At 44.3% G+C, this 25,527-nt stretch overlaps 2 protein-coding genes across 22 annotated transcripts in view; one reads left to right on the top strand and one right to left on the bottom strand.

The window, feature by feature from the left end:
* Positions 1–1,321: 1,321 nt before the first annotated feature.
* DIS3L (DIS3 like exosome 3'-5' exoribonuclease) overlaps positions 1,322–25,527 on the top strand; it is a 43,276-nt gene continuing 19,070 nt past the window's right edge. For 3 of the 20 annotated variants that reach the window (XM_055278054.2, XM_063638883.1, XM_063638881.1), the window contains exons 1-7: positions 1,975–2,292; positions 3,103–3,256; positions 15,489–15,617; positions 17,374–17,509; positions 20,753–20,929; positions 23,284–23,362; positions 24,282–24,461. In XM_055278054.2, the coding sequence (XP_055134029.1) occupies positions 2,124–2,292; positions 3,103–3,256; positions 15,489–15,617; positions 17,374–17,509; positions 20,753–20,929; positions 23,284–23,362; positions 24,282–24,461 (1,024 nt within the window). In that variant the 5' untranslated portion in view covers positions 1,975–2,123. The other 17 variants (XM_055278058.2, XM_055278055.2, XM_055278057.2 and 14 more) reach the window with 16 other exon arrangements.
* TIPIN (TIMELESS interacting protein) overlaps positions 15,444–25,527 on the bottom strand; it is a 49,538-nt gene continuing 39,454 nt past the window's right edge. Inside the window, exon 10 of one of the 2 annotated variants that reach the window (XM_063638962.1) lies at positions 15,444–15,706. The gene's annotated coding sequence lies outside the window, so the exon portion shown is untranslated. The remainder of the gene's footprint in view (positions 15,707–25,527) is intronic. The other variant, XM_055278080.2, reaches the window with a different exon arrangement.

Here is a 25,527-nt window from a genome sequence, read left to right as displayed (position 1 = left end):
GTTGCCTTACAGGCCAGCTGTGTGCTGTTTTCCTAATTCGTGCAATTCCACCTCAGATCTCATTCACATCAGCTCACACTGCAGGGTAACTTGACATGGAAGTACAATGAGTGGGAGATCATGGCTCTCTTTAATGCATTCCCTTAGAGTGACAAGAGCCATCCAACGGGGCATCCTCAGTTCTGCCTGCTTCAGCATCACAGGAAGTCTGATGTTTCCAGCCAGCTGGTTGAGCTGCCTTAACTGGAGCTCACCAAGCAGACTATAAAGTCCCTAAATGCAGGACCTGTATTTTACTCATCTCTGAATAGCACGGTAATTACTTACGAGCCTGCTTTGAATTCAGTCACATTCTGGCTTGAATATTGATCCCACCACTTAATAACTGGGTAACCTTGGCCACTTAACTTCCCTAACCCTGTTTTATAGTCTATAAGATAGGAATGATAATGCCCCACTCCTTTGACTTGCTGTGGAAATTAAATGGGACACGTATACAAAGCTGCTAGTGCAGCTCAAAAGTCTTAGTTGAGTGCTTGGAAGAACAGTGGATTCTATCCAATCAAGGGTGTGTGATCTCAGAAGAGACTCTGTGTATCTCTTTATCAAGAGCTACAGGCTGGGCGTGGTGGCTCACGCCTGTAATCCCAGCACTTTGGGAGGCTGAGGTGGGAGGATCACTTGAGCCCAGGAGTTGGAGACCAGCCAGGGTAACATAGTGAGACACTCCCATCTCTAAAAAAAAAAAAAAAAAAAAATGCTAGGCGTGGTGGAGAAGATCGCTTGTGCCCAGGAGTTCGGGGGCTGCAGTGAGCCATGATCGTGCACTACACTCCAGCCTGAGTGACACAGCAAGACCCTGTCCAAAAAAAAAAAAGTTATTAATACAAACATGGACGTTTGTGACTGTGTCACAGTGGCAGTTTAAAGGAGAAATCCTTTGCCAGAGGCTGCAAAAGCTGTAAAAGTTGGAGTGGAACAGTGCTTCAAGGGAAGAGATTGGTTTTCATTTTAACTGCATTGTTTGACTATATAAGTACATGATAACTTCAATAGGGATACCAAAACAAATAAATAAATTTTAAAAAGAACATGAAAGGCCAGGCGCAGCAGCTCACACCTATAATCCCAACACTTTGGGAGGCCGAAGCAGGTGGATCGCTTGAGACCAGCCGGGCCAACAAAGCAAGACCCGCCCCCCTCACCCTCCCATCTCTACAAAAAAGGAAAAAAACTTTTTAAAAAGTACGTGTAATTTAAAATGAACATAACTTTTTGGAAATGTTCGGCTGGCAGGGTTGCCGGCTTATTTGCTGAGTCTTTTACCTCGTTTGGAGATAACGAGAGCAACGAAGAGAAAACATTAATTACCCGGTGTTAGTATTAATACGGCGGCTCCATTCCCACATGGACCTGGGGGGACAAAGTCTCCTAATCTTGGACAGCTGCGCCCAGCCCTTCTTCACCTGCCGTCCAGGTATCATCCTAGTCTTCCCTCCGTCTCTGGGGTAGGTCGTTTCTATCCCTCCGCCCTGGTCCAGGCCACTGAGGGAAGGGAAGAAACTGAGGCCGGGAGGGCCGGGCCCCAGCCTGGAGCGTGTAGCTCCGGGCCTCCCCCGGGCGCGGCAGTTACGGCGGTTCCGGAGCCGCGGCGCCCAGGGCCGAGGGGCGGGTCCGAAGCCGCGGCCTTGCCTCCGCCGCGCCCGCCAGGAGGCACGCCGCCATGCTGCAGAAGCGGGAGAAGGTGCTGCTGCTGAGGACCTTCCAGGGCCGCACGCTGCGGATCGTGCGCGAGCACTACCTGCGGCCCTGCGTGCCCTGCCACAGCCCGCTCTGCCCGCAGCCCGCCGCCTGCAGCCACGGTCAGGGCCGGGGCCGGGGCGGGGACGGGGCCGGCGGGAGCGGGCGGCCGCAGTGAGGGGGTGAGCGCGGCCCGGAGGCAGAGCGCCAGCGGCGTGGACACCGAGGCGTGTCCGCGGCCTGCGCCCGCCCGCCGGCCTCACCCCCGGCCCTCTGCTGGTCGGGACCCGGCGGCCCGGGTCCACGGCTTCCGGGGCGTCCTGCCCGGGACTCCCGGACTGCTCCGCCCTGTCCAATGGGAGGGCCCGAGAGACCCGCACCCCATGCTGGAGGCCGGGTGGTTTGGCTCCTCAGAGGGGCCCCAGGGTGCGGAAGCCGAGGCCTCCTCCCGCCGCAACCTCGCGCGGCGGAGAACTGGGGAGGTCCCGAGCTGGGAGCTACCGGCCAGCTGCTGCCGCTGCGAAGCTGACATCGACTGCTTTGCAGCCACAGGTTTCCTGACCTGCCCGCACTGGTGCCCCAGACGTTTCCCCCAGTGGAGAGCCACTTCACCGTAGATTTGTGAACTCTCTGGGCCCGCACTGGAGAGGAAGGTCACGGGGAAGTTGGACTGGGGACTCTGGGCCCCAGTCCTTGGTTTCTAGGCCGCAAGGGTGGCCGATAGAACGATGCACATTACTGGCTCTCTTACCCCATGGGAGGATGAGCATGGGATGTGGGTCCTTGTCAGCGAATGTGTGGAATCCCCCAAACATTGTGATTAAGGTGAACATTTTGTTAGAGCTTGGCTAACCAGCTCTCAGATGCGGGCCTGGTGAAAACCCCACCTCTGCACGTTGCTTGCACGGAGCATTTTCTCTATTCAATCTTTCTGGCCCTTGGAGGCTGCTGAGCACGTGCAGAAGCTTGACAGAGAGCCAACTTTAAATTGCTGGGCATCATACACAAGTGGTATAAATGTGAGGGTGCTTCATTTGAATGTGTTTGTCAATGATGAGTTAACACTGAAATATTCAGGTTATGCTGAAAATGTGCTTGTTCGTTGTTAAATCAGCCATCCTCTCCGGCACCTCTGGCAACACCATAAACCACGTTGAGCTTGTATTTATCACAGCTTCCAAAAAAATGAGGGTGCTCAATATACCTGAACTTTGGGCCTCTGCCAAAGTAGATTTGTCTTTTAAAAACTCCCACCATGGAGTTAAGACTGGAAGTTATTTTGCATGCCAGAGCACCGTGACATTTAAATAAACCAGCTTTGAAAACATTGTCTAATCTCTTAAATTTTGAATTATGTTTCAGATGGGAAACTCTTGTCTAGTGATGTGACTCATTACGTGATCCCAGACTGGAAAGTTGTTCAAGATTATCTTGAGATCCTTGAGTTTCCTGAGTTGAAGGGAATTATTTTCATGCAGACAGCTTGTCAAGCTGTGCAGCATCAAAGAGGCCGGAGGTATACGTTTTGCATTCTTTATTTCTATATGGTATAGGTTCCCCCCACCTTAGAAAAGGTCCCTTGTTGGAGGGGGATGGGGATGGGAGGAATTCATTATTTTGTCAGAAAGGACTTTTTAAACTAATTTCGTATTCTCTTTGATAGTGAGGAATGCAGTAACATTATTTTATATTTCTGCTTCAACACCTGGCCAAGAGATCTGACTGTAGATCAGTAAACTGCAGTGTCCCCAGTATGTGGGTATTTAAGATTCTAGTGTGAATTGGCTTTTGGCTTGCATTTTTATAGTGGCAGGGTTATTGCTTATTTCTTGTTGATAATGTGTATTATTTAATCTTATTTATAGATACATTGTTTTAGAAGCATACATTCTTTTCTTGGGGAAAAGAGTACTTTATTTTTAAATTTTAGACTCCTTTATTGGGGATGCAAATTGTACTTGTAATGATTTATTCAATGAAACCAGAAATAGCTTGTTTTATTTTTAGATTACTAGTGTAACTACCAGCCATAGTCATTGTATTTGCTAAACAAAGGCTTTCTAATTGAACCAGTCTAAAATTCTTGCCTTGTACTTAAATGAAGAATAGTTGTCTACCTTTTAAACAAATACTTTAAAAAGCAATTTTGCTTCCTTTAATGTTGGGAAAGGTTTATGACTTGAACTTAAGACTATATGGAAATAGCATATTAGAATTATACGTCCAACCTCTTAACACTCTAAGTTATTTAATAAGCACCAACTATGCATTTATTCTTTTTTAAAATATTGTGGTTTCTTCAGACCTTGGTAATAAAAGATGAAGTGTTTTTATTTGTATATGAAAATAACAAATTGTCCTCTTATTATATGATCAGTTCAAAAAACGTACATTAACCAGATTGTGTACAGGTTTTTTCAGATAGAATATTTTTAAATGAGCTTCAAGTTGATTTTGTTCAGACACCAAGATATAGATGTTTATACACATCCAAATTTAAATGCTGCTCCAGGTGTCATATTTCAGTTTCTGCTACTAAAATCAATTTGTTGTTATCATTCGGATTGCTAACACACTGCGAGCCTTTTCAACTTCTGTTTTCTAAAATATTTTTAATGTTAAGGATTGTTTTAGAAACCAATTCCTGGGACATTCAAAGACAAAGAGTTGGAATTTAAATGTTTTTTTTCTCCTGAACATTTCAAGAGTCGTTAACTTGATGAAAAACTATTGGTTTTCCACTGCCTTACCATGTCTTTGAATATACTAAATGTGAAAACAAAAGATGAGGAGTTACGAAATAGGGCCATATGATAACACCCTGATTTTGTTCGTTGGGTAAGCACTTTTTAAGCTCTTAGTTCCAGGCCTTGGGGAATAAAAAAGAAGTCTTTTTTTTTTTTTTCTTGAGATGGAGTCTGGCTCTGTCGCCCAGGCTAGAGTGCAGTGGCGTGATTTCGGCTCACGGCTCACTGCAACCTCCACCTCCCGGGTTCAAGTGATTCTCCTGCCTCAGCCTCCTGAGTAGCTGGGATTACAGCTGCACGCCACCACGCCCGGCTAATTTTTGTATTTTTAGTAGAGACAGGGTTTCACCATGTTGGTCAGACTTGTCTCGAACTCCTTACCTCATGATTTGCCTGCCTCGGCCTCCCAAAGTGCTGGGATTACAGGCATAAGCCACGGTGCCTGGCCCAAAATAAGTCTCAATCCCTCTCATAACAAACCTGTTGTCTTGCTGGGGTTAGATAGAAGAAACAAGACAGTTATTATGAAGCGCCTTAGACACACGAAGGATAATTTAATGTGGACTATGCAAAATGCAGAAGTAAACGTGGAGTGGAGTGAATAGGCCGGAAAATCCTTTGGGGGAAATGGATTTGAGACTGGTCTTTAAGGCGTATTACGAGTATGATTGAAGAAGAGGAAGAAATCAGCAAACTTTGTTTACCTGTTAAGCAACCAGCAGGTGCATTCAGGTTGACATAGCTAAATGACCCAAATTGTCTGAGCACTAGAAAGTGTCATTTATTGAAGGCTAACTTTCAAATTAATAATAGGCATTGAATACATAAGATCTGGGAGATTTGCTTTATTAATTCAGCCTTCGTAAGTGTTAAGTGTAAGTTATTTGACTTTTTTTAATTGACAGATTAAAATTGTATATATTTGGCCAGGCCCAGTGGCTCATACTTATAATCCCAGCACTTTGGGATGCCAAGACAGGAGGATAACTTGAGCCCAGTTCAAGACCAATCTGTGCAACATAGTGAGACCCCTGTCTCTATTAAAAAACTTATTTTAAAAAATCATATATATTTATGGCATACAACATGATGTTTTAAAATATGTATACATTGTGGAAAGGCTAAATCAAGCTAATTAGCATATGCATTACTTTACATACTTACCATTTTTTTGGTGATAATTAACTTTTTATATTTAACTGAACTGGGCCTAGCAGAAGCTCTCTAGTGTTTTGTTCATTTAATGTTGGGGAACATTTTGTTTTGTTTTTCAGTTCTTCCTCGGAGATTTTTGAGATGTGAGTAAATAATTCATTTTATCCAATATGCTTTGAGGAACATTCTTGGTTAGGAAAGTTTTGTCAGTTAATAATCCCTGGTCCCGTCTGGTGTCTGGTATAGGATGCTTTGCTTGTTCCTTTTGACTCCCTCCTGAATTCCTTCTGTATAGCTTCAGAGAGTCTCCATATTTCATGTTTCTGTTTCTTGATGGTATATATGATTGGAATCAGGCCAGGCTGAGTGGCTCACGCCCATAATCTCAGCACTTTGGGAGGCCGAGGCAGGTAGATCACTTGAGGTCAGGAGTTTGATACCAGCCTGGCCAACATGGTGAAATCCTGTCACTACTAAAGATACAAAAATTAGCCAGACGACGTGGCGCAGGCCAGTAATCCCAGCTACTCAGGAGACGGAGGCAGGAAAATCGCTTGAACCCGGGAGGCGGAGGTTGTGGTGAGCCGAGATCATGCTACAGCACTCCAGCCTGGGCAACAAGAGCGAGACTCTCTCTCAAAATAAATAAATAAATAAAGATTGGAATCGTAGAATATTATGGTTGGAGAGATCTGAAAGGTCACATGATCTAACTCCCCATCCAGTACCTCAGTGTTCTCAACATGAGTGATATATCAATCTTGTTTCTAAAAGAAAAAAATCCTCCTGGATACCCAGTGTTATTTTCTTCTATTGTTATTTAAATGTGTTTAAACATAAATCTCAGTATAAGTCCTCATATTTAAGTACTTTAATACAACCCTAGTTTAAGTTAAATAATCAAAGTTACAAAATCAGAAAACTGCAAATGAACATTATTCAATGTGACAGATAACATTGTTTTGCTGAAACGAAATCACCAGAGTTAGGTTTAACAATGGAAAGACATAGCCTTTAATCTGGTTATATTTGTAATAAGATTTCCTATTTTGACTTCAATAATATCAAAGCAGAGAATGCTTGTTCTCATAAGTGTATTGCAAAGAACAGTATGACTAATGTCAGGTCTTAAGTCGTTCAGGATAATCACATGTTCTGCCATCTAATAATCTTCAAATAAATGCTTATTTAATGAGGAGTCCCCCCGACAACTCTGTAAGGCTGTTTTGTCCACCATGTTCATGTGTCCACATGTGTGTTGGTTTATTCAACAAATGTTCACCAAGAGACTGTATGTGCCAGAAACTGCTAGCACTGAGGGTACAGTGGCGAACCAAAGTAGACAGAGTCCTGGCAGGGTGACAGGCAGTAATCGGGCAATTACACAAACAGATGCAGAACTGCAACTGTGACAAATGCACTGAAGCACAGGGACGGCACGCCAGGAGAGCCCAGACCACCCAGGGAAGCAAGGAAGGGCTTTTCTGAGGGGGACGCCTAGGTGGAGGTCCAAGGGTTGGCATAAACCAGGCAGAGTGGAGGAAAGCTTTCAAGGTAGAGGAAAATGCCTGGGGCCCATGGGGAGGGGCCTGTGGCACACCCCAGGAGCCGAAAGAATGCCTGGGTGGGATGGAAGGCCTCATGGCCTCAGGGATGTCAGGGAAAAGTTTTTTTTTTTTTTTTTTTTTTTTTTTTTTTTGAGATAGAGTCTCGCTGTCGCCCAGGCTGGAGTGCAGTGGCGCGATCTCGGCTCACTGCAGGCTCCGCCCCCCGGGGTTCACGCCATTCTCCTGCCTCAGCCTCCCGAGTAGCTGGGACTACAGGTGCCCGCCATCTCACCTGGCTAATTTTTTGTATTTTTAGTAGAGACGGGGTTTCACTGTGTTAGCCAGGATGGTCTCGATCTCCTGACCTCGTGATCCGCCCACCTCGGCCTCCCAAAGTGCTGGGATTAGAGGCGTGAGCCACCGCGCCCGGCCCTGTCAGGGAAAAGTTTTAAGCAAAATGGGATAACATGATCAGATTCCTGTCCTAAAAGGATTACTCAGTGGTGGTTCACACCTGTAATCCCAACACTTTGAGAGGTGGAGGTGGGTGGATCACCCGAGGTCAGGAGTTGAAGACCAGCCAGGCCAACATGGTGAAGCCCCATCACTACAAAAATCCAAAAAGTATCTAGGCATGATGGTGGGTGCCTGTAATCCCAGCTACTCAGGAGGCTGAGGTGGGAGAATTGCTTGAACCTGGGAGGCGGAGGTTGCAGTGAGTCGTGATCACGCCATTGTACTCCCGTCTGGGCAAAAGAGCAAAACTCCATCTCAAAAAAAAAAAAAGGGATTACTGGGCCAGGTAGAGAAGAGGCCTGGAAAAAAGAAGGGAGGAGGCTTTTGCTTTAGTCCAGATGAAGGAATGTTGGTAGCTTAGAGACAGAAATAGATGTTTCCAAGACCTGTTTAATAGGTAAAAATCTATAAAACTTCCTAAGTGTATAACTAAGATAATTGAAAACGTGTCAACATTGAAACTGAAAACATCATACACAGCCAGGCACAGTGGCTCACGCCTGTAATACTAACATTTTGATGGGCCAAGTTGGGCGGATTGCTTGACATCAGGAGTTCCAGACTGGGCAACACGGTGAAACCCCATCTGTACTAAAATACAAAAAATTAGCCAGCTGTCTGTGACACGCGCCTGTAGTCCTAGCTACTCAGGAGACTGGGACATGAGAATTGCTTGAAGCTGGGAGGTGGAGGTTGCAGTGAGCCGGGATCGCTCCACTGCACTCCAGCCTGGGTGACAGAGCAAGACTCCATCTCCAAAAATAAATAAATAAATAAAAATGAAAACATCATACACAAATGTTCATGGCAACTTTCTTCATCATAGCCAAAACATGGAAACATCCCAAATGTCCGTTAATTGATTATGGTTAAGCAAAATGTGGACTATCCATACAGGGGAATATTATTCAGCCATAAGATGGAATAACGTACTGATACATGCTACAACGTGGATAAACCACAAAAACATGCTAAGTGGAATAAGCCAGCGCACATATAAAAACATCATATGTTGTATAATTCCATTTACGTAAAATGTCCAGAATAGGTATATCAATAGCGACAGAAAGTAGATAGTGGTTGCCGGGGACTGAGGTCAAGGGGAACAGGCAATGACTGCTTAATGGATGGATACAGGTTTCTTTTCCTAGTGATTAAAATGTTCTGTAATTAGATCGATGGTGATGGTTGCATAACTGTGACTATACTAAAAACCACTGAACTGTGTGTGTTTTAAGGGCAAATTTTATGGTATGTGAATTATATCTCAATAACGCTGCTCTTTTTTAAAATCTCTAGAACTAGTGATAGATTTAGGTATGTGAGATGGCGGGGAAGGTGGGGTCAAGGATATCACTGAGGTTTCTGGCCTACATGACTGGATGGAGAGAGGGAACACTAGAGGAAGCCTGGGGGCAGGGGGGTCAAGGTCAAGAGTTTGAAGTGTCTCTGGGGCATCTGAGAGGGCCGCACTGATGCCAAATGGCAGTGCAGTTAGAAGGCAGTCGTTCAGTTGGCCCCAAATGTACTCCATAAAAATGTTTTGTGAGTATTGTCTAATATAAATGGCAATATAAACTTGTAGAAAACTCAATGGTCTCTGAAGGTAAGTCTGTGAGACCCTACCTGGGTTCTGCAAAATCCAGGTGATGAAATACATTTAGTACAGAATTCACTTTGTAGGTCTTTCCACTGGTGTGGGACTCCCGCTTCTAATCCTTAGAGAACAGTCAGCAGCGGAAAGGGATGTTGCATCTGTAGGTAAGGTCACCACTGAATAAAAATAGTAAAAAAAAACAACCTAAAGAAGGTAGGTTTAACTGCCCCTCTAAGAAATTGCTTAAAACATTAAGATGTTGGAGTTTTAGAAAACATCCAAGCCAGTCCAGGGAACTAAGGTTTTTCTGTAAGAGCTGAATTTATATTTATTTATTTATTTATTTATGAGAAGCAGTCTCACTCTGTCACCCAGGCTGGAGTGCAGTGGTGCCATCTCAGCTCACTGCAACCTCTGCCTCCTGAGTTCAAGCAGTTCTCCTGCCCCAGCCTCCCGGATAGCTGGGAATACAGGCACCCACCACCATGCCTGGCTAATTTTTGTATTTTTAGTAAAGATAGGGTTTTGCCAAGTTGGCCAGGCTGGTCTCAAACTCCTGACCTCAAGTGATCCTCCCGCCTCAGTCTCCCAAAGTGCTAGGATTACAGGCAAGAGCCACCACGCCTGGCTTGTACTTGACTATCTGAAACCATTGTTCTCCTGTCATTCTGGTCGAATTTGCTTAAGGCACATGGTGCTGTTTGCTGACTCCATGCAGGATATTCATCTATCTAGTCCCATCATATGCACTACAAAATCCTGACTAGCAAAAAATATGACTATATCATATGTATGTGCTATTAAATTATAACTGTAAGCCCATGGCCGGGCGTGGTGGCTCACGCTTGTAATCCCAGCACTTTGGGAGGCCGAGGCGGGCGGATCACGAGGTCAGGAGATCGAGACCACGGTGAAACCCCGTCTCTACTAAAAAATACAAAAAATTAGCCGGGCGCGGTGGCGGGCGCCTGTAGTCCCAGCTACTCGGAGGCTGAGGCAGGAGAATGGTGTGAACCCGGGAGGCGGAGCTTGCAGTGAGCCGAGATTGCGCCACTGCACTCCAGCCCGGGCGACAGAGCGAGACTCTGTCTCAAAAAAAAAAAAAAATAAAAAATAAAAAAAAAAATAACTGTAAGCCCATGTCTACAAGCAAACCCGACTGTCACACTCAGAGTGATTCGCTGTTTGTTTCCTGCTTTCTGCATTAATATTCTTTTGCCATTTGTTCATTTGTTTTATCTGGCTATAGGTAGCTGACAAATGGAAGCTTGCACTAAAAGTCTAAGAAAATATATATGGGAGGGAAACTTAAAATTGAGAACATTTTTTGTTAAGTGATATATTTTTCTAAATATTAGGAAGGATTGTCATTACTCTAATCTGGTGGTAACCCCTGGGACTGGCTTGTGGCAGGCACATCAGTATTTGCAGAGAACAGAATTCAGGAATCCCTGGGTCTGCACGGTGGTTCATGCCCAGCATGTCGGGAGGCCGAGGCAAGAAGATTGCTTGAGCTCAGGAATTTGAGATCAGCCTGGCTAACATAGTGAGACCCTGTCTCAATACAAAAAAATAAAAAAATTAGCTGAGCATGGTGGCCTGTGTCTGTAGTCCTAGCTACTTGTGAGGCTGAGGTGGGAGAACACTTGAGCCTGAGAGTTTGAGGCTGCAAGGAGCCATGATAGCGCTGCTCCTCTGCAGCCTGAGCAACAGAGCAAGTTCCTGTCTCAAAAAAACAAAAGCAAAAACAAAAACCCTGGGTCTGAAGTGAAGGTGTGAAAACAAATGCAGTGATGTCTATGAAGCTTAGCAAAAGGCAGCAGGGCTCTGGAAATGTCAGTTTACTCAGGGGCGTTACTATCCTGCACTTGGATCACTGTTATCATGTAGGGCTGTGCATTCATTTGTTCATTTGGAAAGCATTGATTCAGCACCTGCGGGTAAAGCACTGAAGTAAAGCCTTACTGTCTGCTGTCTCGCACGTTCTGCCCTGCTCTCGTCTCTTGGGCCCTTTGTCTCCACTCACTCTTATTCATCCTTCAGAGCTCATGGGTCACCTACTCCAAGAAGCCTTCCCATCCCTCCTGTCTTCTCCTTTCAGGCACTTATCCCACTGAAATGGGTGGTTCTGTGTTATGTTTGGTTTGTTTTTGTCAAGTAGCGTAGCTTTATTTTAAATTGTGGTAAAATGTACATACATAAAATTGTCATTTTAACTATTTTTAAGTGCACAGTTCAGGGGCATTAAAAACATATGCCTTGTTGTCAGCCATCACCAACATCTTTCTCCAGAACTTTTCATCTGTCCTAACTGAAACTCTATACCCCTTAAACACTATCTCCCCTCCTTGGCCCCTATTCTGCTGTTCTACTTTCCATCTCCATGAATTTGACTACCCTCAGTACCTCATGTAACTGGAATGACACAGTGTTTGTCCTTTTGTGAGTGGCTTATTTCACTCTGCATAATGTGTCAAGGTTCATCCATGTTATGGCATGTGTTGGAACTTTCTTCCTTTTTAAATGTGAATAATATATTCCACATTTTGTTTATCCATTCATCCATTGATAGATTGCTTCCACCTTTTGCCTATGTACTGTGAGTAATGTTGCTACGAACATAGGTATACAAATGTCTGTTTGAGTTCTTGCTTTCAATTTGGGTATATACCCAGAAGTGGGATTACTGGATTGTATGGTATGTCTATTTTTCCTTTCTTTGCTGCAGACATGGGGCACTGCCCTATCTATGCCATAGGACACTATTCAGATGCAGTGGGATGTCTAGTTGGTGTTCCCAAGGGCATTCAGTGCAGCAGCCCTCACCTCCCCCAGCAGATCTGGCACATAGAAGCAAAGATTTTCTAAATGAAGGATGCTTAGCAAGGGAGATCATTTGTAAACAAATAACTACAGTAAGTTCAGGTTCTTTGTAATGGTGCACAAAATATGATGGTAGGTAAAGGGAACAAAAACTTCTAGGGGACAAAGTCAGGAAGAACAGGCAATATTTTTTCAATGTTTTCTCTGAAATAACAAATTGTAGATGTTTATGAAATCTCTCCAAAAGTCGTTCCTATTACTTAACAAATAAGTGCTCATTCTTAAAATTCTAAGCATTACCGAACTGTGTAAGGCAGAAAGTGAAAGCCTGCCCAAACTGTTAACAGTGTGTAGGCCGGGCGCGGTGGCTCACGTCTGTAATCCCAGCACTTTGGGAGGCTGAGGCGGGCGGATCATGAGGTCAGGAGATCGAGACCATCCTGGCTAACACGGTGAACCCCGTCACTACTAAAAATACAAAAAATTAGCCGGGTGTCGTGGTGGGCACCTGCAGTCCCAGCTACTCGGGAGGCTGAGGCAGGAGAACGGCATGAACCTGGGAGGCAGAGCTTGCAGTAAGCCAAGATTGTGCCACCACACTCCAGCCTGGGCAACAGAGTGAGACTCTGTCTCAAAAAAATACATATATATGGCATAGACTCTTCTAAGAGGCTTTTAAAGTAAGTTTTAAATGTGTCTTTATCCGGGCATGGTGGTTCACACCTGTAATCCCAACACTTTGGGAGGCCAAGGCAGGAGGATCGATTGAACCCAGGAGTTTGAGATCAGCCTGGGCAACATGACAAGACCCCATCTCTACAAAAAAAATACAAAAATTAGCCGAGCTTAGTGGGGTGTGCCTGTAGTCCCAGCTACTCAGGAGGCTGAGGTGGGAAGATCATCTGAGCCGAGGAGTTTGAGGCTGCAGTGAGCCATGATCGTGCCACTGCATTCCAGGCTGGGTGACAGAGTGAGACCCTGTCTCAAAAATATAGTGTCTTTGTGAAAGTGGGAAAATTACTGATACAATATGTTCTACTCATCTTGAGGGGTGAGGGAACAGCTTTTGTTTGTACAAATGGAATTCTGTTAAGAAAAGCTGCCATTCATAGAAATGAAACTGAATCCCTTTGTTTATTAAGATATTTTATGGCCGGGCCTGGTGGCTCATGCCTATAATCCCAGCACTCTGGGAGGCCGAGGCAGGGGGGATCACCTGAGGTCAGGAGTTTGAGACCAGCCTGGCAAACATGGTGAAACCCCGTCTCTACTAAAAATACCAAAATTAGCCAGGCATGGTGGTGGGCTCCTGTAATCCCAGCGACTCGGGAGGCTGGGGCAGGAGAATCACTTGAACCTGGAAGGCAGAGGTTGCAGTGAGCCGAGATCGTGCCACTGCACTCCAACCTAGGCAACAGAGTGAGACTCCATATCAAAAAAAAAAAAAAAAAAAAAGATATTTTACAAGTTGCTATTTATGATTCTTTTCACAGTGACTCAAAATTAGAATTACTAAGAAAATAAAATCTATTTCTTTTTTTTTATTTTTTTATTTTTTTTTTGAGACGGAGTCTCACTCTGTCACCAGGCTGGAGTGCGGTGGCACAATCTCGGCTTACTGCAAGCTCTGCCTCCAGGGTTCACGCCATTCTCCTGCCTCAGCTTCCTGAGTAGCTGGGACTACAGGCACCTGCCACCACGCCCGGCTAATTTTTGGTATTTTTAGTAGTGACGAGGTTTCACTGTGTTAGCCAGAATGGTCTCGATCTCCTGACCTCGTGATCCTCCCGCCTCGGCCTCCCAAAGCGCTGGGATTACAGGCGTGAGCCACCGCACCCGGCCCTAGTGAAATCTAGTTCTTGTTTTCTAATAAAGTGTAAGACCACACAGATTGGTGATCAGTGTTTATGCATTTAACAAGATTCATTGGGGAGTTCGGCCTTAGCTTCAATGAAAAGACTCAATTTTTAAAACCTATGGTGGCAGGCTGGAGGTGCGGAAGGAAGGGTACAAATGTTATTATATTAAAACACATGTTAAATCTGATTTAATATGAATCCATTTTTATTTTATATTTATTTTGTTAGAGACAGGGTCTCATTCTGTTCCCCAGGCTGGAGTTCAGTGGCACAATCATAGCTCACTGCAGCCTCAGACTCCTGGGCTTAAAGGACCCTCCTGCCTCAGCCTCCCGAGTAGTTGGAACTACAGTCACGTACCACCATGCCCAGCTAATTTTTGTATTTTTAATTTGTGTAAAGATGGGGTCTTGCTACGTGGCACAAACTGGTCTCCAACTCCTGGGCTCAAGCGATCCTCCTTCCTCAGCCTCCTAAAGTGCTGAGATTACAGGCATGAGCCACCACACCCAGCAAATTCATCTTTAAATAACATAACTCAGTGTTTTCTGTAATTTTATATTATCTAGACTATTGAAAAGCACCTTCTTAGAAACTGACCCATAGGAGACTTGATGTTTGATTTGTGGCTTCGGCCAGCATTGTGGGAAGGATCTTTTTTGTTGTTGTTTTTTGAGACAAAGTCTCGCTCTGTAACCTAGGCTGGAATGTAGTGGCGCAGTCACAGCCCAGTGCAGCCTTGACTTCCCAAGCTCAAGCAATCTTCCCACCTCAGCCTCCCAAGTAGCTGGGACTACAGGTGCATGCTACCACGCCTGGCTAATTTTTGTATTTTTTGGTAGAGACAGGGTCTCCCTATGTTGCCCATGCTGGTGTTGAACTCCTGGCCTCAAACCATCCTCCTTCCTCAGCCATGGGAAGGATCTCTTGATGGACAAAACCTTAAAACTTTCTGTTAGTTGTCTGACAGATGAGGCTAGCTCTCATTTATGTAAATCAGGGTGGCTGCATAAATAAAATTCACAGATAAATCCCCAGACTTATTTACCTTACATGTTCTTGTCTAGGGCTGCCAGCAAAAAGTCAAATGTATTAATGCTTAATGACATTTATAGAGCAAAGTGAGGTCCAAAAATAAAGTGCTAAACTCTCTGCTTGCCTCCGTGCACTCAGGCTTTGAAGAAGGGGCTAGGCAGGGCAAGGCGGTATAATTACATAATAAAATGGCTGGAAGTCTCTGAAGGGGAAAGGAGAGAGGAGTTTAACTGATCTGCAAACTAATTAACTAGGCCCTGCCCAAGCACCTTCTAGCAGGCAAAATCGAGAAACAATAGCAGCCCGATAGAACTGAGCACAGTGAGACCAATATGAATACATGTTCTTCAGGTTTAAAGTAATCAATCTTTTGCTCTAAAATACCCCATCCTTTTTTGATCCTTAGCAAGAGATAGCAATGGATGAGTACCTGCTTTGTTAGATTTATTTTTTCTCCTCCGTGTCACAGACAGTATAACAAACTGCGAAACCTGCTGAAGGATGCGCGTCATGATTGCATTCTCTTTGCTAATGAATTCCAGCAATGCTGCTATCTGCCACGGGAAGGAGGAGAGTCCATGGAGAAGTGGCAGACCAGGTATGGCCCTGACTTGCTGCTGTTTTCACACTGTCGTCTTCTTTCATTTCCTCATCATTGGCTGTTTGGGAGTTGATCTAAATAGTCCGCTAGAACAAACCAACAATTATTCTGGAACCATGATTAACACCAAAATGCTTACCATGTCAATATTTTAGATATATCATTTGAATATATAACTGGTACATTTTTTAAAAATTGCAGTTAGGAAGATATAGGTACCCAGAATATGTTTGCCCCAGACCCTAGCAGCTATCAGGATCATTCAAGTGACCTAGAGGTCATAACTTTAATGCATGTATGTATGGGGAAGGCAGAAGAGCTCCTTTTTTGTTTTTTGGTTTTTTAAAATTTTTTTTTGAGACAGGGTTGTTTGCTCTGTCACCCAGGCTGGAGTGCAGTGGTATGATCACAACTCACTGCAGCCTCGACCTCCCAAGCTCGAGTTATCCTCCCACCTCAGCCTCCCAAGTAGCTGGGAACACAGGCCAAGTAGCTGCCACTACACTCGGCTAATTTTTGTATATTTTGTAGAAACAGGGTCCCATTGTGCTGCCCAGGCTGGTCTTCAGTTCCTGGGTTCAAGCGATCCACTTGTCTTGGCCTCCCAAAGTGCTGGGATTATAGATGTCAGCCACTGTGCCCGGCCAGGCTCCTACTCCTAGTCTTATTAAACTGAAAGTGGTCATTTAATTCTGAGAAAGCTGCTTCAAGAAATACAGTGTCCTGATTTAAGTCTGCAGAAAGCAGAGCCTAAAGCGAGTCCTTGAGTGTGGAGTGTTTATGTGGAAAGCAATTCCCAGAAGCATGAGTGAGGAAGCGGGGAGAGTGAGATGGAGATGGAGATGGAGGGAAGGTGGTGAAGGATGTGCTGCTGCTGTGGGAAACGAAGGCTCCGTCAGTGCTGCTGAGGAGCCACACGGAATGTGCCTCAGAAGTTACCTTGAAAGCTGGGCATGGTGGCTCACACTTATAATCCCAGCACTTTGGGAGGCTGAGGCAAGAGGATCAGGAGTTCGAGACCAGCCTGGATAACATAGTGAGACCCCATCTGTACAAAAAGTTAAAAATTAGCCGGGGATGGTGACGTGCACCTGTAGTCCCAGCTACTCAGGAGGCTGAGGCAGGAGGATCACTTGAGCCTGGGAATCAAGGTTGCAGTGAGCCATTATTCACCACTGCATTCCAGCCTGGGCAACAGAGTAAGACCCTGTCTCAATCAGACAGTCAATCCAGTCCTGCACACAGTTCTCCAGACCTGTTTCCCAGTTCTGTGTTTCCCAGTTCCAGTTCTTTTTTGGAAGATTTCCAGGCATTTCACATGGTTCTGTATCAGACCTTATTGGATTATGATCTTCAGCTACTTGCACCTTAGTTTTTCTCTTAGCCAAAGACTTGTTTCTTCATCTTTTAAGCCTCACATAACACAGCTTTTCATCTTGTGTGCTGCCCCAGTTAAACGGTGTAAAAGATGGCAGAGCCTCATGGTTTCTAGGCCATATCAAGAAATGAAAGTGGTTGCAGTGGTGGTTGGATGTCTTAGGGAAGAGAAATCGGTTCTTTCTGGTTCATATTTGTATTCCCCAGAGCACCCAGCCCAGGGCTTCTTTATAAAGGATACTCCAGAAGTATTTGTTGAATGAATGGTTATCTATATAGACCAAAGGATAACAAATTAAAAGCCAGATGTGAAATTCTGAACAAGAGCTTGTGTTTGTCTGCCTGGGGAGAGCTCACGTGCCCTTTGCTTTTCCAGGAGCATATACAACGCAGCTGTTTGGTACTATCATCACTGCCAGGACAGGATGCCGATTGTTATGGTGACGGAAGATGAAGAGGCAATTCAGCAGTATGGAAGTGAAACAGAAGGAGTATTCGTGATTTCTTTCAAGGTATTTCCAGATGTTTTATATGTATGAGTCCTCATTTTCTAAGTAGTACCCATAAGGCTCTAGATCCCTTTGGTAACACAGAAAAGAGAAAAGAGGAATAGACGTTAAGTTCCATTTTGGCCAGGCGTGGTGGCTCGTGCCTATAATCCTAGCCCTTGGGAGGCCAAGACAGGAAGATCACTTGAGCTTAGGAGTTCAAGACCAGCTGGGCAATCTAATGAGACCTTGTCTCTACAGAAAAAAAAAAAAAAAAATATATATATATATATATATATATATATATATATATATATATATATATATAATATATATCCAAGCATGGTGGCACGCACCTGTAGTCCCAGCTACTCAAGAGGCTGAGGTGGAAGAATCACTTGAGCCTGGGAGATGGAAGCTGCAGTGAGCCATGAACACACCACTGTACTAATGCCTGGGTGACAGAGCAAGACCCTGTCTCAACAAATGAAGTTCTACTTCTTCATTATGCCCCAACTATTTAATGTTGACTTTCACAAATTCAGACCAACTCTGACTATAAGGCCCACAGCATCTAATACCAGCCGAGTAAACTCCTACTGATAGTAAACTAACATTTATAACTATAACACTAATAGTAATGGTGATGATGATGATGATGATAGGTTGAATAAAATTGCCAATATTCTTTTTTTTTTTTTTTTTTTTTTTTTTGAGACGGAGTCTCGCTCTGTCGCCCAGGCTGGAGTGCAGTGGCGCAATCTCGGCTCACTGCAAGCTCCCCCTCCCGGGTTCACGCCATTCTCCTGCCTCAGCCTCTCCGAGTAGCTGGGACTACAGGCGCCCGCCACCACGCCCGACTAATTTTTTCTATTTTTTAGTAGAGACGGGGTTTCACCATGGTCTCGATCTCCTGACCTCATGATCCGCCCGCCTCGGCCTCCCAAAGTGCTGGGATTACAAGCGTGAGCCACCACGCCCGGCCTAAAATTGCCAATATTCTTATTGTTGACCTATAAAATGGCAGTTTGACGTGGTTCTACCTAATGGTAATAACCAACACATCTATGCCAGCCACTTTTCTGTGTGTATTATTTCATTTAATTCTTGCAACAACCCTATGAGGTAGGTATTATAATTTAATCTTATTGGTAAGGAAATGGAAACACAGAAAGGCTAAGTAACTTGTTCAAAGTCACACAGTAGAAAATGGTAGGGCTATGATTAAAATCCAGGCATTCAGACCCCAAAGCTCTTAGCCACCATGCTATACTGCCTCCCAAGTTATTTTTCTGAAAATACACACGAAACAAACTGTCTTAAAGGCCAGTCTTTTTTTTCAACTGTTCCTCACTCTTCCCCACTTGTGAATGTTCATAGGGGTTAATAGGGATAAATGAAAGGGTTGAGATGTGATATTATTTATGTGAATGCTGTCAGATCTGCTTGGTACAGATCTCAGACAGGAGCGGCATTATCAGTGACCGTTTCTTTGGGCTGTCTCAGCACCGCAGTTCTTCCTATCTCTTAGGTACCTTTTGTGAGAGTAGGATGACTGTTAATCTCTCAACAGATCGCTGGTCGCGTCTTTCTGCCCAGCTGGTCAATTAGGTTTCACTTGTTGATATCACTTTTTGGTGCAGAAACTAGAATAAGGCCCTGTATTACCCCTGTCAGTTCATAGAAAGTCTAATTGGGTTTCGAATTGCAGATTCTATAAGGGTTCCCAGGTGCATATATTGCTAAAGATTTGCCGATAGAATTTTCTTGGCCCTGCTATAAAAAGGTGCTCTGGCATGCCAGAGAATTCCAGGGGTGCTGGATATTAATGGCAGTGTCACTTGTTTTTTCTGTTGCAATACATCATGTCTTGTTCCTGCAGAGGACAGTTGACTAAAATTACATTTTTCTACTTTTTGTGAAAATTACTTTTCTTTGTAGTCCAGTGGTATAGTACAGTTTTATTTTCTATAGCATTTCTCAAGAAAACTGTGTGACCAAGGGCTTCATAGAGGTGAATGATAGTAGAAAAAAGAGATATTGTGAAGTTCAGATGAGAGGGAAGCCTAGAATTCTGTGGGGACTTGAAGTTAGATGGAGAAGAGCCAAGATCATAAATCCCTCTTGAAGAGGTGGTTCATAATGACAAAGTGTAGTGTTGATGAGTGATAAGTGACCATAGAATTGGGGCACTGACATTAGCACAGACAGAATTTCTGGAAGGAGTAGGGAAAGAAAGGAAGCAGTTTGAACAGGACTCTGAAATTAGTGGGAGAAATGCTGGAGTTGACAGAAAGCATAACCTGTTTTCTTTTCAATTTGAGAACAGAGAATGTGCTAGACTCTACCCCTCAGACTTAAAGTTGAGTTAAAATACATAAAAAAAGACAAGAATGGCCTGGCACAGTGGCCCACGCCTGTAATCCAGCACTTTGGAAGGCTGAAGCAGGAGGATCACTTGAGCCCAGGAGGTCAAGGCTACAGTGAGCCAAGATCACGCCACTTGTACTCCACATGGGCAACAGAGCAAGACCAGTGAGCCAAGATCATGCCACTTGTACTCCAGCATGGGCAACAGAGCAAGACCCTGTCTCTTAAAAAAAAAAAAAAAAAAGACAAGAATGCACACACATTGCTGGGCACGGTGGCTCACGCCTGTAATCCCAGCACTTAGGGCAGCCAGGGCAGGAGAATCACTTGAGCCCAGGAGTTTGAGACCAGCCTGGGCAACATAGTGAGACCTCATCTCTACAAACAATAAAGAAATTAGCCATGTGTGGTGGCATGCGCCTCTAGTCCCAGCCACTTGGGGGGCTGAGGTGGGAGGATTGCGTAAGGCGGTGGGAGGTCAAGGCTACAGTGAGCCAAGATCATGCCACTGCATCCAGCTTGGGCTACAGAATGAGGCCCTGTCTCAAAAAAAAGTACATATAGGCCATTGTCTGCAGCAATTAGATACACATAAAGACAGGCTGCCTGGACGTGTGCAGGTGTGTATGTGGTGTGTGTGGAGAGAAAGAGACTTGAAAGCACAAAGTAGCCTAGGAGGTCCACGGTGGAGTGGCCTCCTGGGGCTCATTTGGCAGGCTCAGGGGTTAATGTGGTAGTAGAGAATGAATGGTGGAATGAGGCTCAGGAAGTCCTGCTTACTGAGCACCCCCTCAAAACGGCAGGCCAGCAATTCCTAGTCAGGAGTTTCTGTCATAGTACCATGATGAAGAATCAGTACCTTCTGACCATGTTTCTCTGTGCTTTTATTAAATACAGAATTACCTGGACAATTTCTGGCCTGATTTAAAAGCTGCCCATGAGCTTTGTGATTCTATCCTTCAGTCTCGACGGGAGAGAGAGAATGAGAGTCAGGAGAGCCATGGGAAGGAGTACCCAGAACATCTTCCCCTGGAAGTGTTAGAAGCTGGGATTAAATCTGGACGCTATATCCAGGTGAGGGTAGTAATTTAGAATGTCTCAGGGCTGGGCACGGTGGCTCATGCCTGTAATCCCAGCACTTTGGCTAAGGCTGATAGATTGCTTGAGTCCAGGAGCTAGAGACCAGACTGAGCAACACAGTGAAACCCCATCTCTAGAAAAAATTTAAAAATTAGCCAGGCATGGTAGTGTGCACCTGTATTCCCAGATTACTTGGGAGGTTGAGGCAGGAGGATCACTTCAGCCTGGATGGTTGAGGCTGCAGTGAGTGATTGCACCACTGCACTCTGGCCTGGGTGACAGTGAGAACCTGTCTCAATTTAAAAAAAAAAAAAAAAAAAAAAATCTGTCAGGACCAGCCAGTATGTTTTCTCCTCTTTTTACTGCATCCTGTCACAGGCCTCTGATTTCACAGGCTGCAAACAAGATGGGCATGAGTAAGTCAGGGCTGTCAGTGTTTCAGGTGGCTTGGGAGTCATTCTTTCCTTAGACACTGATTGCCCAGCTTGAAGCTACTCTGTGATGATGTCCTTAATTCTGTTACATATTGAACATCATACAAGCAGACTGTGAAAGTCGCCTGGTAAATGCCTCCTGTCACTAGAAGAAAACATATCTCTGAATCAAGGTCTGGAGGTCTGGTGATGTTGTAAAATTGGTGAAATTTAGCTTCTTTCCTCCTTTGCCATTTTTTTCTCTGCCCCTTTCAAGGGCCTCTTTGTGATCCTCCCAGGACCCTAGAACCCAGATGCTGTCAGGGTCTTGGGAAGGAATCAGATACAATTTTTATTCAGACTTCAACAGTTTTATATACACTCATTTATGTGTGTATGTGTGTGTAGCTCTATGCAGTTTTATCACATGCATAGATTTGTGTATCCACCACCACAATCAAGATACAGAACTGTTCTATGGTGGATTTTGCATTTCTAATGAGCAACTCAGTAGATTGTCAGCCACAATCTAAGAACATCACTCCAGAGCCCCTCCCTAAAAGTGTGGGGATTTTAAATGAGTATGCCTAGAGGGGCTAATGTTTCCAACTTAGTAGTAAAGTTTTTTTTTGTTTTTTTGGTTTTTTTTTGATACGGAGTTTTGCTCTTGTTGCCCAGGATGGAGTGCAATGGCACAATCTCGGCTCACCGCAACCTCTGCCTCCCGGTTTCAAGCGATTCTCCTGCCTCAGCGCCCCGAGAAGCTGGGATTACAGGCACTCACCACCACGCCCGGCTAATTTGTATTTTTAGTAGAGATGAGGTTTCTCCATGTTAGTCAAGCTGGTCTTGAACTCCCAACCTCAGGTGATCCGCCCACCTCGGCCTCCCAAAGTGCTGGGATTACAGGTGTGATCCACTGCACCCGGCCTAGTAGTAAAGTTTATGGCATTCCTGGTTTTTTTTTTTTTGTTTGTTTGTTTTTTAAATTTTTTTTATTTTTTTATTTTTTTGAGACGCAGTCTCGCTGTATCACCAGGATGGAGTGCAGTGGTGTAATCTCGGCTCACTGCAACCTCTGCCTCCCAGGTTCAAGTGATTCTTCTGCCTCAGCCTCCTGAGTAACTGGGATTACAGGCACACGCCACCATGCCCAGCTAATTTTTGGATTTTTAGTAGAGACAGGGTTTCACCATTTTGGCCAGAATGATCTCGATCTCTTGACCTCGTGATCCACCCACCTCAGCCTCCCAAAGTGCTGGGATTATAGGTGTGAGCCACCATGCCTGGCCCCGGGAGGACATTTTGAGATAGAAGATTTTTAAAAGACTACTCATCAGTTACATAAGATAGAGCCTGGTACTTTCAGCACTTTGTATAGCTAAGAGTAGTTCAAAATGATGGTATTTTTCTCCAAAGAAAATAAACCTTAGTGATTAATATTATTCCTACCTGCGCATGGTTTCTCATGCCTGTAATCCCAGCACTTTGGGAGGCCGAGGTAGATCACAAGGTCACAAGTTCAAGACCAGCCTGACCAACATGGTGAAACCCTGTCTCTACTAAAAATACAAAAAATTAACCGAGCATGGTGGTGGGCACCTGTAATGCCAGCTACTTGGGAGGCTGAGGCAGGAGAATTGCTTGAACCTAGGAGGCAGAGATTGCAGTGAGCTGAGATTGTGACACCACACTCCCGCCTGGGTGACAGAGCAGGACTCCATCTCGAAAAAAAGAAAAAAAAAATGTATATATATATATATATATGTGTGTGTGTGTGTGTGTATACATATATATATAATTCCTAAAGGGATCACAAACCTTAAAAGAATATTATGGGGATGTTTTCACATAATTTTAAAAACTGGACCTTTTGGAGATAAACCAGGCAGAAAAGAACATTTTTCACATTGATTTTTTTAATTATGATTTTAGGGAATTCTGAATGTCAACAAACACAGAGCCCAAATAGAAGCTTTTGTTCGACTTCAAGGAGCCAGCAGTAAAGATTCAGGTTCAGTATAAACCTTACATAAATTTCGATACTCCTTTTTTATTCTGACGTTATACAATGAAGAAAGCAAAGTTGAAATTTGTCATGTCATATGTGCCCTGTTATGTATGCCTACATACATTGGGTATGTGGGATTCTGGTGGGGGGTGGTTCCCCTAGCTTTTTGTCTATAATTTCTGATTTTATTATAATAAATTTAAACTACTACACAGAGAAGCAAAGTAACTTGCCCACAGTCACACACCTGGTAAGTGGTAGAGTTAAATTTGTAGCCAAGGCAGTTTGGCTGTGATTTTAACATATTACTCTGTGCTGTCTCAATGTGCTATATTGCTTTATTGGAGTAAATTTTTTTTAAGTAATAAAAATGAAAAAATGTGTAAATAAGTTGTATCATAATCAGGTGTAGTTCTTAGTTCTGTAATGATAGGGTGAAAAAGAAACCCTGCTAGTCAAAGGAGCATGGCTGGGTGAAGAGAGAATGAGAAACTGGCTTTCTTCCGGCCCTTACTCGTCAGAATTCTCCCTGTCGGTTCTGCCCTATCTATAGTTCCTCAGCCCACTGACCACTCCCTTGGCTGCGTAGGATCCTAAAGGTGTTTGACAGAAGTCCAGCATAGGCTCACATAGTTGCATGCAGGGAACTAATACCTTTTTAAAAGGTCATGAGGGGAGTGGGGATATTTTTTTAAAAGATGATTGACGGTGGCACTTACAAAAGCTCAATATGCAGAATGACATGATGCCAGCAATTCTTCATTCCTAACCTGCAGAACAAAAGTTTGACTCTACCTTTGAAAGGAAGAAGCTTTACTTGCAGGAGTGCTGATTAGACTTTAAGTATATTACACGCGGAATGCCTCACTGATGTGCCATTCGCTTGGCTTTATGGGTTTTTTCTGTGCTGCCCCAAACACAGATTTAGTCAGTGACATCCTAATCCACGGGATGAAGGCTCGAAACCGCTCAATTCATGGAGATGTGGTAGTTGTGGAGTTGCTCCCTAAAAATGAATGGAAAGGAAGAACCGTAGCCCTGTGTGAGAATGACTGTGATGACAAGGCTTCGGGCGAGTCCCCAAGTGAGCCCATGCCTACAGGTGAGCCAGCTGGAGAGCCACTCCGATGTCCATTTTTCTTGTGGAATTATATTTGTCTTCTCTTTAGCAATCCAGAAATACTGCCCTTATTTTATTTATTTAAATTGGCAAAAACTGCATTTATTGTGTATAATACGATGATTTTTGTGTATTTATTGTGTATAATATGATGTTTTGATATAATACACTGGAGAATGGCTAGACTGAGCTAATTAACCTATGTGTTAACCTTACTATGTGGTGAAAACACTTAAGATATACTCTCTTAGCAATTTTCAAGAATACAGTACGTTAACTATAGTCACAGGTTGTACAATAATAGTTCCTAACACGAGATATAGTCTCTTCCCCTCCATTATCAATTTTCCCTCTCTGCAAGTCTACTTTACTCTCATCAGCACCCAAATATGCTATAATGCCTTCCATCTTAAAATCAAACCAAAAATCCTCTCTGAGTCCCACGTCCCTTTCAGCTGCTGCTCGTTATCATTAAAGTCAGAGTATAGTTAACTCCACATTCTCTCTTCCTCCCTGCTGGCCTCTCATGCCTGCCATTCTGACACCTCCCAAGCCCTACTCCTCTAAAATTGTTCTTGCCAAGGTCACCAGTGACCCCATTGCCAGAGCACTGGTCAGCCTCCATCATCTGGAAGCTGTCAGCAGCATTTGGCAGGGGGGGCTCTGCCTTCCCTGGGGCTTCTCCCAGTTTTCCAACCCAGCTGGCTGCTCTTCTCAGTTCTCCTCCTGGCTCTCCATCTCATTGTCCTCTTGGATGTGCAAGGGCCCCACGCTGGATCTTCCATTCTCTGTACTCTCTCCCTCAGGGATCTCCTGCAGTCCTTTAATTTTGTATCTCTGGTCCTTCCTTGGCTTCCGGTTTTGTTTACTCAGTTGTCTATTTGGCATCTTCCCCTGGTCGTCTAATGGGCATCTCAGACTTAACGTGTCCCACACAGACTCCTGATTTCACCCCTAGACCTGCTCTCAGTAAAGGGCAAATTCATTCTTGGTCAACCCAAGACACCTTGGGGTTATCCTTGACTTTTTTTTTTTTTTTTCACTCATC

The sequence above is a fragment of the Symphalangus syndactylus genome, chromosome 5 (genome assembly GCF_028878055.3).
Source record: "Symphalangus syndactylus isolate Jambi chromosome 5, NHGRI_mSymSyn1-v2.1_pri, whole genome shotgun sequence".
NCBI classification, from domain to species: Eukaryota; Metazoa; Chordata; class Mammalia; order Primates; family Hylobatidae; genus Symphalangus; species Symphalangus syndactylus.
This window is presented reverse-complemented; position numbering and strand designations above follow the sequence as displayed.